This window comes from Limanda limanda, chromosome 13 (genome assembly GCF_963576545.1).
Source record: "Limanda limanda chromosome 13, fLimLim1.1, whole genome shotgun sequence".
NCBI classification, from domain to species: Eukaryota; Metazoa; Chordata; class Actinopteri; order Pleuronectiformes; family Pleuronectidae; genus Limanda; species Limanda limanda.
In genome coordinates, this window is record NC_083648.1 from 24,014,036 (window position 1) to 24,034,678 (window position 20,643).

Consider the following 20,643-nt stretch of genomic DNA (forward strand, 5'->3'; position numbering starts at 1 on the left):
AGTGCTGCACATAGATGCAACATCTAAACCATTCAGTGTGTGTCAAGCAGAAAATACCCCCTCCTCATTTAGACACTGGTAGTGGCTGCTGCCTGTCTCAGCTCTTGAGGTGAGGTGGGATTTCCAATAAATCACTCAATCACCAAAAACCGAGATGAATCAGCTTACTAAGAACTAGCTTGGTGAGGTGACCACACATATTCTGGTGACATCTATCCTCAAAGAGAATTATCTGTGTCATCTTTAATGAAAAGGATGCAGCCAAACTGATCTGCTGTGACGCTCTAAAGGTGGTTTCACTTTAATTACAATTAAGGTGTCCATTGTCCAGACAGGGCAGATGACACAGCCGACATTGATATCTGATGAAATGTAGACAGATATAAGCATTCTGTTAACAAGTGATGAGCAGTTTCAATTTGATGAGTTTCACACAAACAAGGACACTAAATTCTCAGAGAAGCATGTCCTCGAAGCTGCAGAGCCGTGGTGAGATGGATGGTACGGCACCTCACTGACAGCGTGTATGAGCCGGGGGAGGGGCGGGAGAGGCATGTTATATGTCAGCTAGAGTGCTGCACGCAACATTGTGTGCGTGAGATGTAGAATAAAGGTCACAGCTCAGCACTCTGCCAGAGCTGTGACCTTGAGCTGCTGACGAAGACAAGCGCGTGCGCATGTGTGCGTGCATGTGTAATAACCATGCTTAGTGAACAGATGGAGCTTAGAGTACCAGACATACAGTCATCATGACTGACTGGCCAGCTTGGGGTGTGTGGCTCTTTCTAACAAGTGCATCATGAGGCTCAGAGAGAACTCCCTTCCTATGCTGCAGACAGACACGGACACACACATACAATCTGAGTACCCTTCTAGATAGACTATCCTATTTCTCTAGGCACATTTGCCATCCCATTTCTGACCACACCATCTCAAGCCACAGAGTCAGAGTGTGTGTGTGCGCATGTGTGGGTAATGGGGGCTGCCGGGCCTGCAGCTAGAGTCAGGGCGGTGCACGCAACTTGCCCAGGCGAGGACCCGGGCTCACCAGTCAACCTGCCATCTAGGTCAGAAGTGCTGGATAAATTAAGTGTGATGGCTGAAATGTCAACCAAAAAAATTCTACAACGCAGGCTTGGTGGTGGGTTGGGGGCTGGTAAGCAAGCAGAGGGGAGTAGTGTGGACAAGAATGGAAGAGAAAAGGAGACTAGATCTGTGTGTGTGTGTGTGTGTGTGTGTGTGTGTGTGTGTGTGTGTGTGTGTGTGTGTGTGTGTGTGTGGGGCCACAGGGCAGCCATTGTGTGTGAATGGGTCAGTGGAGAAAGGGGGCTTTGAGTAACAAAACAAGCTAATGGAAGCCAAGGGCACGTGACACAGGCAGCGGTGACTGTGCACGCTCACACACAAACATGGAAGTTGCCATCGAGAACTGCTAACCCCTTCCCACCAGCACTCCTCGTTCTAGTCTCCTTTGCTAGAGATCCTGGACTCCCTCTCTTGAGATCTTTGCTTGTTTTCCCACTTCATTCCTCTTAGTGTTATCCCCTCCCCCAATCTCTTAATCACCCTCCAGCTTTTTTCCACTCAAAGTCTCCTCCTTTCCTAAACCGTCTGTCTCTCTGGACATCCGGCTACACAACATTAACTACTAAGAGATGACACCCCTGAAATGGATAAGACAAACAGCCAGTCAGGCAGACAGACAGGCAGAGAGAGAGCGGAAGGAGAGGAGACGGGGAGAAAGGAGAGACAGGAAGGGAGGTTTCCTCTACAGAGGAGGGGGAGATGTGGGAGCAAAAGGGAGGAGAGATTATGCTGGTGGCGCCTCTCTGTGTGAGCATGCATGTGTATTGCACACGTGTCTCAGGATATGCAGCTCACAGGAAACAAACAGCTGCAAAAATCTATTCCCTCACCGCACACACGCATGGAAACACAACCACACACAAGGCCGACTGAACACACAAAAAGGAAAAAACGCTGATATGAACACACACACAAAACCCCCATGCCCAATGCACCGCTGTGTTTTCAAATGTCACGTACACACATCTATGCACGCACACACCACACACTTCCCTTGCACTCCAAACACACACATTCCCCCACCCACATGAAAAATAAACATTCAGATGAAATACACCCACACATGAAAACAAATGCAGAGTTTTCATCTCTGTCAAACACACACACACAGATTTGCTATCACATCAAAGGGTTTGTTTGACGGAGACTCACCTGTACGTGAGGCACTTTTTGTGGAGTAAGAGGGGGTGAGGAGAGTGGGTGGGGGCCAGTAGACGTGGACGCCCATGGGTTGGATCCCTGGTTAGATTGTGGGGGTGTGCTCTGCAGGTGGTGGGGGGGCAGGTGTGTGTGCTGTGTCTGAGCGTTCTGGGTGGGTGGCGCCAAGCCCTGGTTTGAGGCTGGAGCTCCATGTTGACTGACAGGTGCACCCTGGAAACCCAAGGAAGCGGATTGCAGGGGCTGCCCACCTCGAGAGGCCTGCTGCTGGGCCTGGAGGAGACGCTGGTCTCCACTCTGGCTGACTGGCGCTTCATGAGGTCCTGGGAGTAGAGGAGGAGAACACCACAATATCATCCCTAACTGTATTAAAGTATAATGCCAGTAACAATGTGTTTCACTTCCTGTCCATCAATAGACACTGCTAGTGAGTACAGAGCCAGTACTTGCATTCCTTTTTGTATCAATCTTCAAATCACCATAAGCTTTTATAAAGTAATGTAATTGACAACTCTCTGCAGAAAGGACATTTATAATAAGTAGCAAAAACAGAGTACAAAGATTATTTTGGTTTTTGCAAGCGCTGGAGAGTGTAATGACATGGATGTTTCTAAATTACTTCAGTAATTCACTTGTTTACCTGTGGGATCAATTAGAGGTAAGTAACTTAAGGGTGTCTTGTTGATCCCTAGTCAAACTGTCTTTAAATGAACTGTATAAAGTGGGTGCAACTGCATCTACAGCATGTAATATCATCTGTGCCCTGAAGAGATCCTTATAACCGTTCTCGGTTTGCTTCGTCTTAAATCATGAGATACAGGCTATATTAACAGCAATTGTCAGTTGTCTTGTCAATGTCTTTTTATCATTTCTCAATATTCAATTAACAGTGAAAATTTAATCTGCTCTAAAGTAGTTTAAATGCTTGAATAGGCACCAATAACAGAGCAAAGTGAGACCCATATAAAATCAATACAGCAGCATTAACTTTCTGGTGCTTACCTTGCTGTTGCTGGAGCTGAGGCCTATTTGGGCCCATTTGTTGACCACGCTGCGGCCCCATACTGGGATATATCTGCCCTGCATTTGGGGGCATGTTGTGGGGCTGCTGGTGTTGGGGGGCAGATAAAGGGTTTTGGGGAGTTCTCTGTGGATGGGGCATAGCATTGGGTGGAGACTGCAGGGCTGTGTACCCTGCAACCTCTGGGGGCCCAGCTAGTCCTGCGCTAGGGGGTCTGCCCTGTTGGGGAGGAGGCGTTGGGGCTCCCAAAACCCGCATGGGGGACATGGATGCGGGGGAGGGGTAAGATCCCTGAGCTGGGGGGGCAAGGTGGGACTGGGGTTGATTTTGGGACTGGGGCGCATTCTGGGGGTGCTGGGTGTGGTTTATAGGATGCATAGGCTGGCTCTGCTGTCCTGTCTGCTGCTGCATAGGGGCAGAATGGGTTTGAAGTGGCTGTGGTTGGTGTGGTGGTGCAGGGGGATATCGTTGCCCCTGCTGCCCAGCTGCTGGGCCTGATCCGTGGTTAAACCTCTGACCAAGCTGCCCTGGTCCCAATGCCTGGCTGGTGTTAGCACTGACTGTAGTATTAGCACTCTGGCCCATCCCAGGTCCAATGGCTCCATACTGGGCCTGATACCCAGGGTACTGGCCTCCCCCAAACCCACCCATACCCTGTTGGTGCTGGTGGGTATGCGGAGGCTGTCGGGAGGGGGAGTGTGGGTATTGGGGTGTGTGACCCATGTTGGGATAGACCTGGGGTGTTGGTTGGGGCTGTGGGTGTCTCATCTGGGCCCCTCCCATTCCAACATGTCCCATGTAGTGAGATGGGTCCTGAGCAGGAGCTGGTGCCATGCTCTGTGGTGGATAGTGTTGGTTCATGCGAGCTGCATTGGGTGTAGGTGGGCCTTGCATCCCACCATAGTTGCCTTGAGACATCTGGTAGCCTGCCATCTGATTGGGGCCGCCCCCTGGTTGGGTTGGAGGCTGCTGATACGCTGATCTGCTCTGTTGCTGCTGCTGGCCCCAAACTCCACTCCCACCTCCTCCTGCCCCAGCCTCACTTGGGTACCCGTGGTGGGGGTTACTCGAGTTAGCTGGATTATTATGGTAGTGGGAAGCCATGCCGTTCATGGCCACATTCACATTTGGTGGCCCCTGGCTGGGACCATTCTGGGCCATCATTCGTCCTCCAGGTGCACCAGATTGATCGTAGCCTGTGTAGGGGCCGTGGTCGTATATTTGCCCCAATTTTGGCTGCCCTGGGCCACTCCCAGCGGCATGGATCATCCCCTGGTGGTAACCCCTGTTTCCCTGGTGCTCATGGTTCAGAGAGGGATTAGTCTGCTGAGCTAGGGGGTTTGACTGGCCAGGGGCAGGCTGCTGAGGAAAGCAGCCTCCTAAACCATCTAATCCATCTGAGAACAGCCCTGCATCGTCCCCAAATAGACTCAGCATCCCCGGGTCCGCCATGGCTGGGTGGGGGGCCCACAGATGGAGGGGACTAGATGGAGGAAGATATGGTGTGCAGTGAGGAGCTAATCAGATAGCTGCTAATTTGGAGTGTGTTACTCCATGGTCCTCATTACAGTTCCTGTAGAGACAGTAAGTATAGTATGAGTATTTTTTATAATGTAGTTACTTTAAGCCTACATTTTACAAAATATCTTACTAGTCAAGTCAACAAAACTAAATAAACAATTTTTTCTTATATTAGCTAGCATGCATGCACAGATGTTTTCCTCCAATCATCATTAAAAAAATAGTTGATTTACTACTACTTGATTTAAAGCAAACATAATTTTAGCTCCTTTTTTCATGTGGATCAGGTCCACCAGCCTCATACAAACTAACTTTTAAACATTACAGCGGTCATATTAGGCAGAAGTGTTCAAACCAACCCAAATAAAAAAACTTTAGTCACGGACCCCAAAACACTGCCTCGAAGACCTCGCCGTCTCCATCTTATTACCAAACAAAAGAACTTTTCAACACACACACACACACACACACACTCATTCAATGACTTCCAAGTGTGTGTGTGTGTGTGTGTGTGTGTTAGAACAAAGGCCCCAGCAGATGCAACTCTGTTTGAACAGCAGCAGCTGCCATCCAGTTAGCCAGCAATCAGCCAGCCAACAGACCAGAGAGGTTTTCTATGCAGCAGTCAGTCAGTAGTTAGCTACTAGGTCAGCAAGCCATTCAGCTGTCTGACTAGCTACACAGTCAGTCCTGGCAGATGTGTTGAGACAAGGGCCTGAGCGTGTCTGTGGATTCTCTTGGATATAAAAAAGGAAAACAAAGGTGTATACTACTTTATTAATAAACTAGCTGTATTTGTGTGAGTGAAAAAATTCAGAACTCATGGGGTGTGTGAATATAATCAACATCTAAGGGACTGGGTGACTAAATCAACAACCCAGTCTGCAGTGAGGGTAAAAGGCACTGTAAGTTGATCTAAGCATGCATGATGAATGAGTAGGTGTGGGCCATAGCGGAGACTGAGATGTGATAGGGGAGGATTCATTGAAGCTTCAATGCACTGCAAAAAAAACACCCAATCCGACTTCTAATGCTACAGATTTCCCCTCCCCCCTTCACCATACCTCTTTCCTCCTCCACAATTCCTCCCCTTAACTAATTCATAACCAAGTGCAGGTATCAGGGCAAAATGTTTGATTACTAACTCACATTAAATAGTGTGCATTGATAATAAATGTACCTTTATAACAATAAATTTGTTTTACTGAGTACATTGCACGAACATTGGCAGTACAGGTGGTTTTGGCTAAGCAGCTCTGTTTTAGAGGAGCATTTTAAGTCTTAGCGGCAGGCTAACAGCTGTGTCTGACTATGCAGCCAGCTCAGGATGCACCCCACCTCTCCCCTAATGCTTCCTGGGCAGCTCACTATGTTTGGTCTGTTTTGCACCTAAATTCTTGTTTAGGTTGTATCTCTGTCTTGTTTTTTGTTTTACCAGTTGAACTTATACTATGTTTGTATTGCTGCCTGTCTTGGCCAGGACTCCCATTACAAAGAGATTTTTCCTGGTTAATAAAGGTTAAAGGAAAAAAAATAGAATTCAACATTAGGAGTGTGTGAGTATATACTTACACATACATAAATGTGTATGTATGTATAAGTATATACTCGCACGGAGGAATATATATATATATATATAAATAAATAAATTATGTGTGGCTTTGCTCATAACTATAGAGGTAACATTTAGCAAAGAATGACCTATATGATCCCCTTGCTGAATGTAGAATCATGCATGGATGCGAGACATATTTGAACCCTCAGCGTAACTTGTATTGTGGCCCTCAATATAGAAACATCCTAATTGAAGCACAGTTACCATTTTATGAATTGTGAACAACAGTTTCAGTACCATAGGTGACATCTAAAAACCAACAGAAGAAAGTCTCAGATATTCTGTTTACAGTGATATTTAAAACAGAACTGCAAGGCCACACACATTGAAAGTGAAATCAGCAAATGAAAAAAATATCATGATTTATAAATTACTCGCGTAGAGCTCTCTTCAGCGATTCCGCAGTTGTCAGAGGACCTGTGTTTAGCAACAACATCCATAGTACTATAAGCAGCATCTATGAAACTCTGGTGTTACATCACGTCCTGTTTATTTCAATCACTACAAGAAGAAAAATGTGAGTGTGTAGCAGGTGAGAGTAATCAAGTGCAATTTCACATCCTTTGCTGCAAGCTACTACAAAGGCAAGTGATTTCCTGTCAGCACTGCCGAACACACACTATATTATGCTGTGAAATCTACAATATAGCAAAAATGTAGCTATATAAGCACTTGCTGGCTACTGCGTGAGTAAGAGTTTGGGTGAGAGATGGCCTTAGTGTTGTGTCAGCCTTGAGGATCATCACATTACAGCTCTGATTAAAAGTAGCAAGCACAGACATTCATATTCTTTTCAAAATCTCCTTCAGCCATGGAACAGACTAGCCTTCTCACGTTCTCTTCCATTTCAGCACAAGCGTGAGCATGAATCTCTATCTCTCAGCAGACACACACACACACACAGTTTGGCATTGAGGCCCAGCTGTTATTGCAGAGGGAATTAGGTGATCGGTCAGTGTGCCGGTTTAGACGTCAAATCTCATCAAAGGATGAGGCTTTTAGCCAACCACATTCCCTTCCTGGGCCCCGCCCCCCGTCATAACATACACGTGTGGAGTGGTCCGGAGTGGGTGAGCGCATTTACATCCCATCATGAAGGACCGCAGGTTCAGGTAACAAAATGTTGATTCTGCTGTAGCACCTGTACTGTCAAGTGCAAGAAGCAGACATTGTTTACCTCACAAACGAGAAGCAGCATAACAATTTATGCATTCGTAACTTTTCCACCAAGTGCATGAAACTGCAGTCTGGTGTTTTGCCATCTGATGAGCCTTCACACTGGACTGAGTGGCTCAGATTCCAGCTTCTCACTGGTAAATGTAGCAGCACACCCACACCCACACAAGCCCTTATATTTTGACTCAGTGCTACCATCAGTGTGAACATGTCAACATCATAGCGATGAGGCCTGCCCTCAGGAACAAGTCGAGTGACACAGAAGCGTCAAAAAGCTGTCGTCTCTGATCACTCCTTATTATTGTTAATAGTGTTGATTCCCAGGTTGACATGAATGGAATGTCATCAGACAACATCAGAATCAGTGTTCTGATTAGCTGAAAATACTGCCAGGTTATTTTTGATTTTAGAGTCTTTGTTGGATATAAATTATTTGTTGGTTAACTGAAAAAATATATAATTGTTAATTGTAGCCCTACAGCACAGTGTCACTACTGATCTGCCAGTCTTGGTCAAACTTAGCTAGGTGCCCAAAAGGCTAGGTGATTACCATGTGCTACCAGAGGCAGAGGAGGCCTTCCGCCTCCTGCACTACATTCCTTTCAATTAACCATCCACTGACAGAAAAAGACAGCAATGGTAAAATAACTGAGGCTGTATCCAGTTATATTGTTTTAAAAGTTGTATATGTTAAATGTTTTTGTATTTATATAGCGCATTTCTAGTCTTGATGACCACTCAAAGCGCTTTACAGTAGTTTTACATTTACACAAACATTCTTACAGTGCATCTATTAGCAGCATTTTGTTGTTCTATGAGGGGCAATTCGGGTTCAGCATCTTGCACAAGGACACTTCGGCATGCAGATGGGTCAGACTGGGGTATCAAACTGCCAACTTTCAGGTTTGAGGACGACCGCTCTACCCCTCCGCCACAGCCGCCCCTCAACCTCTCAAAAACAGGGGTCAGTTTTAAGATGGCACAGTATTTGTTGTCCATTATTTGTGGTGCACAAGTGCCTCTGTCTCAAAAGTATCATTAGGTTACCTTTGCTAAGTAACATTTATCAGTTAATATTGCTGGCATTATGAAAATAAAAACTTACGTAATACAGATTTGTTACATATAATCCTACAAAAAAAAGTCTGGTATAAAATGGAACAGAATTTATGCCAAAAAAATTAAAAGGTTGTATATAATGGGAAAGTACAATGGATTCTATGTCACGAGAGGGAAAAGCCCTAAATAAATCAAGCGATTAATTGATTGATCTAAATGAAAAATGACATTGAAAATTTCCACTGACAGAATTCCTTGAGTGCAAAGGCAATTTGTTTGTGTCCCACCAACAACCCCAGAACAACTTAATATTGCATCTAAAAAGCTGGAACCACAGTCACTTTGGCAGTTATGTTTGAGACATTTTTTCCCTTTCCTAAATTATGTTCAAAAAAGGTGACAAATTCATTTTGAACAAACAATTAACAATTTATTGTAGCTATAATAGACAGCATAATCATGCTATACTGTGAGGCTAAGTAGTGTTAATGAAGGAGATGTGGTCTGTATATTCACATCAGATCATATATTTATATATAACATGAGAAACCAAACTGAAGCAGTGTGGGAAGCCGACATAGGAAAAAGCCTTGCTCTTCTTTTGTGTTGCAACTCCAAACAAACTATGTCCCAAAATAAAACTGCCTACTGTATCAGGACTTTGACCTTGAGGTGGCACTTTTATTAGCCCGTTTAAACAAAGTGAGATGAAATATGAAAAAAGGGGGTTGGTCCTGTCACTGCTTGAGGCAGACGCATGAGCCTGGGAGTCCAACAACATAATTAACAGCTCCACAAGCTCCTCCTCACCTGAAACGAAAAGTAATCACCAAGTGGCTCTAACATGGATAGTTTAAGCCTACTTGATAAATGAACTGGCGATCACCAGCAAGGCTCGGGAATTCACACTGACTGTGCAGCTCTGTCAAACCACAATTATCGAGGCCATTCGCTCAGCCAAGCCGAAACCAAAGAATATCAATGCCAAGTTAGTGCAACTGAATGGCCTCTGTGACAGCCAGTAATTCATTGTATAGTGCATAAGGGATGAGCCTTCAGTCAACAGAAACCTAAACAGGAACATTCAACTTACAGCCCCAGCACAAGTGATTTTTTAAACTGATAGTGACACAAGCAACTAGATTTATTTTACATGCATCAAAAAAAAAAAAGAGATTATCACAGTATTACAGTTTTAATTTGTTATCTACTTTTATTAATAAATATGTTTGCTATTTAACATGAGAATGTTTGTAAACCCATGTGTTATTTTGGGTCAAGGACCTCCAAATATTCCGTTCTTCCTGTCCTTAGATTGATTAACAGACTAAATGAAGATGTGTTAAGTCACTGATGTTGCCTAAAATAAACTTTTGTTTAAATGAAAACCTGCAGGGACTCATCCATTCTTGATGGACCTCTCTTTTTTCTTGCTCGTAAATGTTTGAAGAATGTAGTGGATCAGATTTTTTTTCACCTAAAAAACTTTCAACAAAATAAGGGCCATGCTGGTTTTGCATCTCAACTAATGTTAAATGTCATAACTGACTATTCAACTCCAAATCCCCTTGGTGTGCTTGGTGTTAGTCTGCGGTAAAGGAAGAAATGAGGATGAGCGATTAGCCAACAGCAACTCAATGCAGTCCTGTCTGCGCTGTCAAGTTTGGCGGGCTAAACTGTCTGTAGCCTCCAGGCTTTACGACAGGAAATCTCTGCCATGTCAACAGCACCACGTTTCCTCTGAGACGCAGGCAGGCGGGCACAGATAAACAACACAAAGCCACAGAAACAAACTACGCCAAAAGCTCAGCAGACACAACCCAACTAGGCACATGAAATGAGTGATCTCCCTCTTCCTCTGGAGAGCCTGTGTGCACCCACCCACCTCCCATTACCACTAGGATCTAAGTCGCCATAATTTATACCTTTGTTCCCAAATGGAGGACAGCGTGCAGGAGCTGGCTAGCTGTGTGTGTAATTACGATCAAGTGAGGGGATGCAGGGCCGTGTGTTTGGGGCTGGGATTTGAGGCCCGGAAGGAAGGAAGAGAGAAGAGGGAGGAGGGAAAGAGAGAAGCAGTGAAGCTAGAGAAAATCTGGTTATTTTACGCACGACTGCTTCGTTAATGGACAGTGTGTGTGTGTGTGTGTGTGTGTGTGTGTGTGTGTGCATGGTGTGCATGCTGGGGAGTGTGTGTGTGTACGCGTGTTTGGGGCAGAGGGGTGGGCGGTGGGGGTGGGTCAGCAGGAAAGGGCTGTGTTTATCCAATCTGTTCCCTGCCTTTACCATGTGGTAGGAAAAACCACTGGCCGGCTCACAGGCTGATCACAGAGGACACAGAGGGCGAGAGACAGGCACAGGAGAGGGGGGTGGGGGGGGCAAGGAACCTGCTAGTGTAGTGTGTTCGAATCAGTCACAGGCCACCTTTGGGGACAGATTTCAGCCTGAAAATCAGTTAACTGGGGACAGCTTGTCCAGCTTATTACATCATGATAGATATTCGTACATGCACTGCTTTCACACATGCACTGGACTCTGCAGTTGCTCCATATTTTTTCTGGAGGAGGTGCAAGTGTAAACACAAAAGTCAGAGTGAGACGCTCCGCTTCTACGGACTTTATCCGCCTGGCCCCCTAGTATGAAGTCAGTAGAAATCCAGGACAAGTCAATGTTTGAACACAGCAGGAGTTCCCCAGCTGGATTCACTACAAGTGAGCGACAGGATTGACGCTTCTAACGTGCAGCAGACACAAAAATTAAAAGAAAATCAACAGACAAACATCTTTGGTTTAAAAAGCGATGTCATAGACGTAGAAGACAGTCGAAGATGTGGAGAGTTTGTGGTGAGAAGTGCTGACAACGGCGTCAGGGTGCTGTAAACGAATTCATGCAATCTAACCAGCGGAGTTAATACGTCACTTCCTGCTGCAACTGGCTGCTCCACCTCTCGTCTGAAAAATTTGGGGTGAAAAAAGTTCGGTGCTACTGTGGGGAATAGAAGACATCAGACTAAACATCCAACTCTTCGGTGAATGATCTACAACAGCAGAGACCATGAAAGGTTCCACTCCTGTCAGAGAAGGGACAGAAATGTGAGGCTGGTGTGACACAGACCCACCAACACTGGAAAGTTAAAGACTGACGAAAACGACAGTCAGATGATTAACGTGATGATCTGTCTGATGAATGAAGATTCATCAGACCTCAGACCCACAGTTTGGCCTTAATCCAAAAAGGAAAAATAGTTGCAGTGTATCCAAGTATTGTTACTGACCATGTACATCTTTTCATGGTCACAGTTTACCATCTTCTAACTTCCAATATCATAAAGCTCCATGTAACAAGGTAATACTGGTTTTATGAACACGACAGCGAGTTCAGTGAACTTCAATGATCTGCTCTGTCACCACAAGTGAATCCTGTAGTGTTTGGCCTCATACACACCTGGTATTAACATGTGGTTTTTGTGATCCGATCACAAGCGGACAGCTCTAGGTACAGGCGTGAACACAGCAGGGCTGGGCAATATGGCCCACAAAAAATATCGCAATATTTTTAGGCTATATCGATACATATATCGCAATATGTTAAAATTTCCTCCAAATCACCGTACAAATGTTACATTTATGAAAGTCCAGAGGAAGTGGCTAAGCTAGGGGACGCTATCATTTCCGAAGGTTCCTGAATTCACCTCGTCCGAAGATATCAGCAAACATTTAGGCTTAAAACACGGTGTAAATTACCTTGTTTCGAGTCAAATATAAATGTCGGGGCATGCCTCCTGATCATTGAGCTGCTGTGGATCATAAAGGAAACTGTTTTCACTGTTCATCAACAAAGTCACTGACCAGCTGCTTCACGTGAATGCGCCTTGCATCTCACCGTGTAGCGGAGTAGGTGGAGGCAGAGCTCCGGGGCCTGTGTGTGTGCGTGTAAACTTCAACTCGCTCTGAGCACAGACACACAAAAGCATCCACTCTCGCTGGAGTGAACGCCGTTCACGTTCATCATTTATAAACTGATTCGTTCAGTTCAGCGTTGAGCACAAAGAATATGAGAAAACTGTCAATAACCGTCTCTGGACTCTCTAAACTGGCTGGGACTCTTTACTTTCTTTTGCCCTCTGATGCTCTGAGTATCTTTCCTCCTGATACAAAAATACATATGCGGGCAGGAGAGGTCTGTGTCGAGAAGGGCAGGAGAAGAGAGCGAGAGAATCAAAACTCTGAATTTCATGCTGACGGCTTAAAAACATTCATGTGACAATTTATACTCGATGGTCGAGATATAGTGATAGCCGCGATACATAGAGTATTTTCGATATATCGAATACACCTAGAACGCACTCAGATTGGATAGCGATCGGATCATGCCAGACCACATTCAGAGGTTGTCTCTGCCCCATGTGTCCACATTCTTTACGGTTTGAACGCAAGTCCATCCTGGGCCACATGAATGACCTCCTCCTCAGCCTACATACTCTGACCCACTGCAGTTTCACTATGAATATAACTTGTTTTTCTCTTCTCCTTGATTTGTTTTTAATCACCGACAAAATATCAACCCTAATAAACACATGATCGATACTTTCCTTAAAATCTGTAAAATCTTTCTTCACTAGCTACACGAGATTCATTTAGATTATCTTGACTCGTCTCTACCTCTTTCGCATGCTTATGCCGACACGCTCGTGCGCACACAGTGACATTAGACACATCTGTAAACTCAGACTGGCTCCAAACCACATTGTTTGGGCTTAAATAACACAAATGATGTACATGTTAATTTGCATTTAGAGCGGGGAAGTGAGTTCCAATCACATGTGGTCACAGGAAACGCATTCAGGACGCATTATAATACCAGGTGTGAACACAAGTACTGAGCGCTGGCCACTTGGGATCAGAGAAAAGGTGCTAACATCTTGTGCAACCAATGACAGGAAGAACTGAGGTCACCTCTCACTCAGGTTTGTTGACAGCAATAAGCAAATTAAGGAGAATCCTTTCCATCTGAATTAGTCATTTTGTCTAAATATATTTCAATACTGGTGGTTGACATTTTAATGTAGAGGGTGTAAACCTACATGAACATCAGAAATCAAACCATTGAAGGTGAGGGGGGAGGGGGGGGGATTGTTGCTTTGGGATGCAAATAAGTTACAGAATCATTTTATCACTTTTACAGACTTTGGGGAAAACCCTTTAACAACCCATGTCCTAATTTCAAAGGTAGACTTGTCAAAAAGGACAGGATTCCTCACAAACAGGGAGGGAGTCTGCTCAACTTGTTCAAAAAGAAAAACCACCAGTGATTTTGGGCTGTTGGTAGATTTGTCATCGCGAGCAACAAAAACCTCACAGGCCACACTCAACTGATTTTTGATTAAGATTCCAATTTGATACAATAGGAACAAGATACAAGCAAAAAATATATTTTTATTATTAATTTCCCAATCCTTACAAGGGACTTGTCTCTATGCTATACCAAACAAGAAGGCACACAACCACAGAGCATAGAACAGACTCAAGCATTCTGCCCCGACATCTCCCTAATCTATCACTGCTATCGACATTGACTGCTATCGCCCTCAATAGGACAGGCAGGTCTGGACTGTTTTCACTCATAGTGGCCACTTCCCTGCCACACCTGCCTGCCCACTAACACCCAATTAACTTCCAAGAGTCCTTCCTGTAAAGCTCAGGGGTAACCTCTCCCCTGACACACACTCATTCTGCCCGAGTCAGTGTGCTCTGCTGGGATGGTCGACAGAAACAGGTCTTCAATGAGCAACTCATATGAAAAGAACAGGGCAGCCATTGGCAGATATAAAATGCAGATATGTTTATTTTTTCATCTCCTAAATTAATATTTACCAAATGAGATTGAAATTAACAGAAATTGCTTGAATATATAGGAAAAATAAAACATTTTGAAAATAAAAAATGTGTTTGTCAGTTTACTTAGGTATATCTGCTTACTACTGCTAAAAACGCATTCATTGAAGATGTAATGTGAAAAATATTGTCTGAGGATTTCAAGGAAATTGCATACATTTTCTCTTGCTCGTGGTTTACCTTCTGTCTTCACCTTTCTCTCCCATCTCCAATGTTTGCATTCATCTCCCTTTTCCTAACTAGATGTTGATTCCACAAACTAGCCATTTTTCCCCATGTAAATAACGCATGGAGAGGAATTGTGATTGAAAACGAGAAGAGGATTGCTGCGTGGATTGCCACAACTTAGCATTTTAGATTTCCGTGGCACTGACGTCATTGTCAGCAATGGTATATATCACTAGCTGTTAACACAAATATTACCAGTTGAGAGTCATGTGTTTTAGCTTTGCTTATGTGTTTCCCAGTAGCAGGGAGGCTAGACGTCACATAAGAGCAAAGTGATGAAGAGGAAATGCAGGATGTGCCACACATCAACACTAGGAGAGGTCAAGGATAGATTAGAAGGCATGCACACATGTCAGAAATGTACTTGACAGGCTGCCTCCTCTAACGCACACACAGAAAGGAAAACAACATTTAGACCACAAACACTTTAGCTATATTAACACCAGCCTCTCTTTCAGGCACTGGGTCCAAAAGGCCCTTGGTGCAGAGGGGGATGGGGGAGACAAGTGAGGAGAAGAAGGCAGAGGGAGTGACAGGTGAGAGGACGGGATGAGAGAGAGTGAGAGAGACAGTTATGACACTCCGTTTTGAAATTCGCCATGGTGCTTAAGACCCCCGCTAACCTCTTGGTTGGAAATGGGAGGAGAGGAGGAAACAGACAGACTGGCAAAGATGAAGAGAGAGAGAGAGAGAGAGACAGAAAAGGTGTGAATGAAGAGTCGAAAGGAGAGGAGGGCAGAGGGGGAGTGGGTGGGTGAGGGGGTGGAGGTGGGAATATAGATGGCAAGATGAAAGAGACAAACAATGATGGGACAAACAACAGCACCACTTCTCATCTCTGCTAACAGGGCTGCCATCTACCACACATGATGATAGGAGACAAAATGGCCACCCTAACAAACACCAGCACTCAGACTCAGACACCCAACACCAGGCTCACAATGCTAAACTGTCCATCAGGAGTGCTGCAGCACCAGGTGTTATTTACCCGACTGAAAAGACAATGTTGTAACAATACTGGCCTTAAACCAGGTGGTCAGAGTAATCCTCCTTCTAAACACAAGTTTCTGCCCGACTACAGCAAGGGAATGCTCTTGTGATTACACTCTAGTCTGATGTCGCACTAGAAAAAGAGCTGCAGTGTGGAAATGCTTCAGGAAGGAAGTTGGTAAAAACATGCAGCAACCTCATAAATACAACAATTACTACAATGTATGCATATCAGAAAGCTGTATCACTCACACTAGTTTCCTCCTGACCAGTTTTAGATTTTCCAGAAAAACTTGTGGCCATTGCTTTATATATATATATATATGATGTGCCACAAGTAGCCCACTGAGAAAAAGTATCAATTTCTGACCCATGAGTTGCAATCGGATGAGGTAAAAGACTGAACACAAAACGAGCTCAGACTAAACTGATTGCAAAAGTGTTATCAGCAAAGCTGAAAGTTAGGAGCAAAATTCTCCTCTAAAGTTATGAGAAAAAAGTAATTATAGACTGCATGTCCATTTCCAAACTATAACCAACAGGGACACTACACACAAAGTAGTAAAATGTGACGCTATGATTAAAGACTCCAACCCTGGTCAGAAAACCATCACTGCTGCCAGGTCTAGGTTATGGTTCTCCCTGTATGCCTGTAAGGGCACTAACTGTTAATCCCATGACCTCCACTTAAGAAGTTCAAGCCTTCTTCCTCTGAAATTGAGGAGCAGTATGAAAACATTGAGAATTGATTTAAAGGTCAATTGAAAATGACACATTGTGGGTGAAATGGTCAGAAAACCAACATTGATCAATCTAATGATTCATAGGTCAAAACTGCAGGGGAACAGCTTACTCACAGGCGTGACACACTGATGGACACCTGTCTTCCATAAAGGACAGCATTTAATCCACAAGATAAAGTGACTGAACCAGGCAACAGCATGAAGCAGAATGGTTACATTTAACTTGTAATTAAAATATCAATTTGAATGAATTGAGATAAGTTAGAGGGTGTGACCATGTGGAGGATGAGCATTAGTGCATGGTAGTACAGTGGGAATTTTATTTCATCATTTCAGTGAAATCTTACTATTGTGTTTTGTAAGGTATGAGTAGCTTTGCGGCATGTGGTGTATCCCCCAAATTACCCCTAGTGTAAGGAGGCAGGGATTTCCTGACTGTGTAAGGCCATGTCAGGTACACTGGCAGCAAGTTTGGCACTGGAATGACAAACTTCTACATCGTTCAGGCCTCATGGTATAAAGCATCCAGGAAAAAAAAGAATTTTATCTTTTTAATTAATAAAAAAAGGAACAAACGTAAAGGTTAAGTGCAATTTTTTTTTAACTTAAGGCAAGCAACTCCAAAGTCACCAACACAACTTCCAGAAGGGCCCATTTACATTTGAACCAATAAAAACAAAACCTCGCAAAATGATTATAAGCTGCCTAAATTAGGACAATGAAAACATAGGTATAAACTGCAAAAAATAGATCCACATAAACACTACATTTAGATAACATGTGGGGAAATTGAACCTGTGTCCAAGTTTCAGGTAAATCCAACTGACTATCAAACCAAGGCAGCCTTGAAGCTGAAAGGGGGGGCGAGTTCATCAACTTTAACCACAAGAAAAGACAGAGGGACAAACTAGAGACCAAATAGTGCTGAACATCTGGTGTGTGTGTGTGTGTGTACGGGGCCTCTTATCTCTCCCTCTGTGGCCTGCTAAACATGACTAGCTGCCATCTTGGCTCACAGACACAAGGTGGTGGGGGGAGCAGCTCCTGGCTCTGAGGCAGCAGGAGGAAAATAACGAACTAATTCATGTCCACTGAATGTGTCAGACTGTTAATAAAGCCACCGTGTGAGAATGAAAGGCAACAGTGAGTGTGTTTATGAGAGTGTGTACGTAGAGGACAGGTTTACCGTTTTTCTATTTTGGTCATTTCAGCGCAGCCAAAGTTACGGGAGTGCGACAGGGTGACCATTATATAAGCTGACCGACTACAGGGCACATAATGGCGAAAGAGTGCAGCGCCACCAACCCAGGCAATGAAGTGTGTAGTGGAGATAAAGAAACCCCACAGCGGTGAGTGGGTCCCGGGGAGATGAGTGGCCTGACCCGGCACCGGCAGGTGCTGTGGGCTGCCTGCTCTCCGGTCCACTCCGAGTAACAAGTGTAGCCATGCTGCTTATCAAACTTCCCTCGCCGGATACAATGCAACACGACAAACCCACTCTCACGGCAAAGGCGAAACACGCAGAAACGCGTGTGGAGAATGCGAGGTGTTATTGTGCCTTTCCACTTCGACAAAAGTGACAAGAAAGCTGCGTTAAGTTGATTTTCTTGCCCCAGAGCAAAACCGAGCAGCTTCGTAGTTAGCCCCTGTGAGGGGGGGCTGCGGAGTGGTCTAACAATGAGGATGATAAGTGGCTAACAGGCTAGCTGAACTTCTGTGTCCTAGCGCTGGGCTAACCTCCAGCGGCTAGCACGGCTAATTAGCCTATCAGAGGTATTTTGCACGTCGCTCCGGACCTCGGAACGACTCCCGCATCTCGGCTTTTATCGTTCAAATAAACTCTCTCCACCTTGCACCGAGGCTGCGGAGCGGCTCGGGGGTCTCTCTCATACATTTGAGTGGGTTTCGCTGCAGTAAATCGTGTTAAAAACAAGGTGAAAAACACGGTGGTACGGAATGACCGCCTGGCCTCACAGATCCCCCCCCCCCCTCTCCTCTGTCCCTTCCGTCCGATACAACTGGCGACTACTACGCACACTTCACGCCGCGCTCCTGTCCATTAAAACACGAGTTCCGCTCAAACCCGAGCAATATGCAAACTTTTAAGTGGGAACACTTTAAACCGAGCCCGGCGGAGCGTTTGTTGGCGCTATGTGCCAAGTCTCCTCCGCTGGGAATGTCCCTGCGAGCTGCGCTCATTCAGTCGGCCAGTGACTCACCTCTACGCTCGAGCCACCTCGTGTCTCCTGGAAGCTTCAACACAATTAGCTAACAGGGCTAACAGTCACTCTTCAAACACACCGGAGCAACTCCACGCTCCTCTTGAGAAAACCCAACAAGTTGCCGGGGGAGCGGACTCGGAAGCAGAGACGCTCTCCGTGTGTTTTCTTTCCACTTTATAACTGACTAATGGGACTGTTGTGCGCGTGTGTGTGTGTATGTGTGTGTGTGTGAGTGAGTGTGAGCGAGCGATACAGCGGGTGGCAAAGCTAAACTTGCTATTGTTAGCATGTCGGCATGGGAGCTACATGGACCTTCAATGACTTTCTGCTGAAATGAGGGAATCAAACTGCAGCTGAACCGAACCAGCAGCGTCTCCATTCAGCGGGATGGGAATGAAAATACCCTCCGGCTGAAAAGCAAAGTCGCTCGGCGGATTTAAGCGTCCGATAGCGCTGTGGAAAAAAGTATGGAAAACTTGCTATTCAGCCCGAATAGAAAGGCTTTTAATTCAGAAGCGTTGGTTTCAATGAAACTATCGCACCTGGGCCACATTTCAAATTCACACATTCAAAGGAGGGCATTTGTTAGCTTACCCAACAAGCTCGGTCACTTCGGGGTTTTATCAAATCCACTCCGTGCTGGCTGGTTAGTATCTCCGCTTGCTTGAAAAAAAAAAAAAAAATCCACCGTGGTCCTTTTTTTCGTTTGAAATATAAATAAACAGAGGAAAAAAAGTTCAAGTGTTACGTTTTTCTCACGAAATATTGCTCCTGCGCGTCTCGCATCCGCAACCTCACCGACTCGTGTGCGTTGCTCTTCTCTCCTTTGTGTTAATTTCACTCGAATCGAGTTTAATCCGATCGATCCCTCGGCTGGTCGCGCTCCCGAGTCCTCCCCTCCAGACACTCGCTCACCTTCCTTGGCCAGGGGGGGCGCGCTCCCGAGGACCTCTCATACAGATAAACAGCCGGCGTGCGCGGTCACTGACCCCGCCACGCCAGTGCGAGCCGCTGGTGGAGTTCCAGTTTAGGGATGGAAAAAAAGGACATCTGCTGCGAGAAAGATGTTGCTTTTAAAAAAAACTGCCAGAGTGAAAAATACTTATTTGAATTGGTCTTAATGGGAAGATGTGACAACACGACAGAAGACAGGAACCGGATTTTGAAAACCTAATTTAAACCAGTATGAAGGGAACACTGCATTTGGCCAAAAGAAAATTGTTTGGTAGCACGTGTCTTCTTCACATTTGCCTGAACGAACAAGTTTTAAATTCATTATTTTTCATGCGTCTAATTTGTTGATAAATAAATACAGAAATAGTTGAATGTATGATGTGGTGATAGATCTAATCTTTGTGGCCATATAGATACGATGATTTAAATGTCTATGATTCATGTTACAAGCATATATTTTAGATAGATAGTTAGATAAATAGATTGATTGATTGATTGATTGATTGAATGATAGATAGATATAGATAGATAGATAGATAGATAGATAGATAGATAGATAGATAGATAGATAGATAGATAGATAGATAGATAGATAGATAGATAGATAGATAGATAGATAGATAGATAAAGTAAAAGTGAGTAGTCAACAACTTATCAGTTATATATAAGAACATGCTTAATATATAAGAACATGCTTAACTTAAGTGAGGAAAACATAAACAAGCAGACCAAACATATTGTGCGCCGGTAAAAGTGTATTTTCGATGGAGGATGTACAAATGGTCAACAAATTACATTATTTAACTTATATGAAGAAAGACTTAAACAAAAAACAACACTTACAATATGGTGAACAGAATTACAGAGGTAAAGAGATATGTCAATGGAGGCTAAATTTAAGTGAATATAAAACAAAACACCAAAACCGTGTATATTGTGCACAGGGGCTGATAAAAGGTAAGAATATGGGTTGGTG

At 44.5% G+C, this 20,643-nt stretch overlaps 1 protein-coding gene across 1 annotated transcript in view; it reads right to left on the minus strand.

The window, feature by feature from the left end:
• Positions 1-18,854, minus strand: part of chd7 (chromodomain helicase DNA binding protein 7) — a 69,334-nt gene extending 50,480 nt beyond the window's left edge. Inside the window, exons 1-3 of the mRNA XM_061083873.1 lie at positions 18,711-18,854; positions 3,247-4,838; positions 2,239-2,567 (exon numbers count right to left, since the gene is read on the minus strand). Coding sequence (XP_060939856.1) covers positions 2,239-2,567; positions 3,247-4,717 — 1,800 coding nt within the window. The 5' untranslated portion in view covers positions 4,718-4,838; positions 18,711-18,854. The remainder of the gene's footprint in view (positions 1-2,238; positions 2,568-3,246; positions 4,839-18,710) is intronic.
• Positions 18,855-20,643: the final 1,789 nt, after the last annotated feature.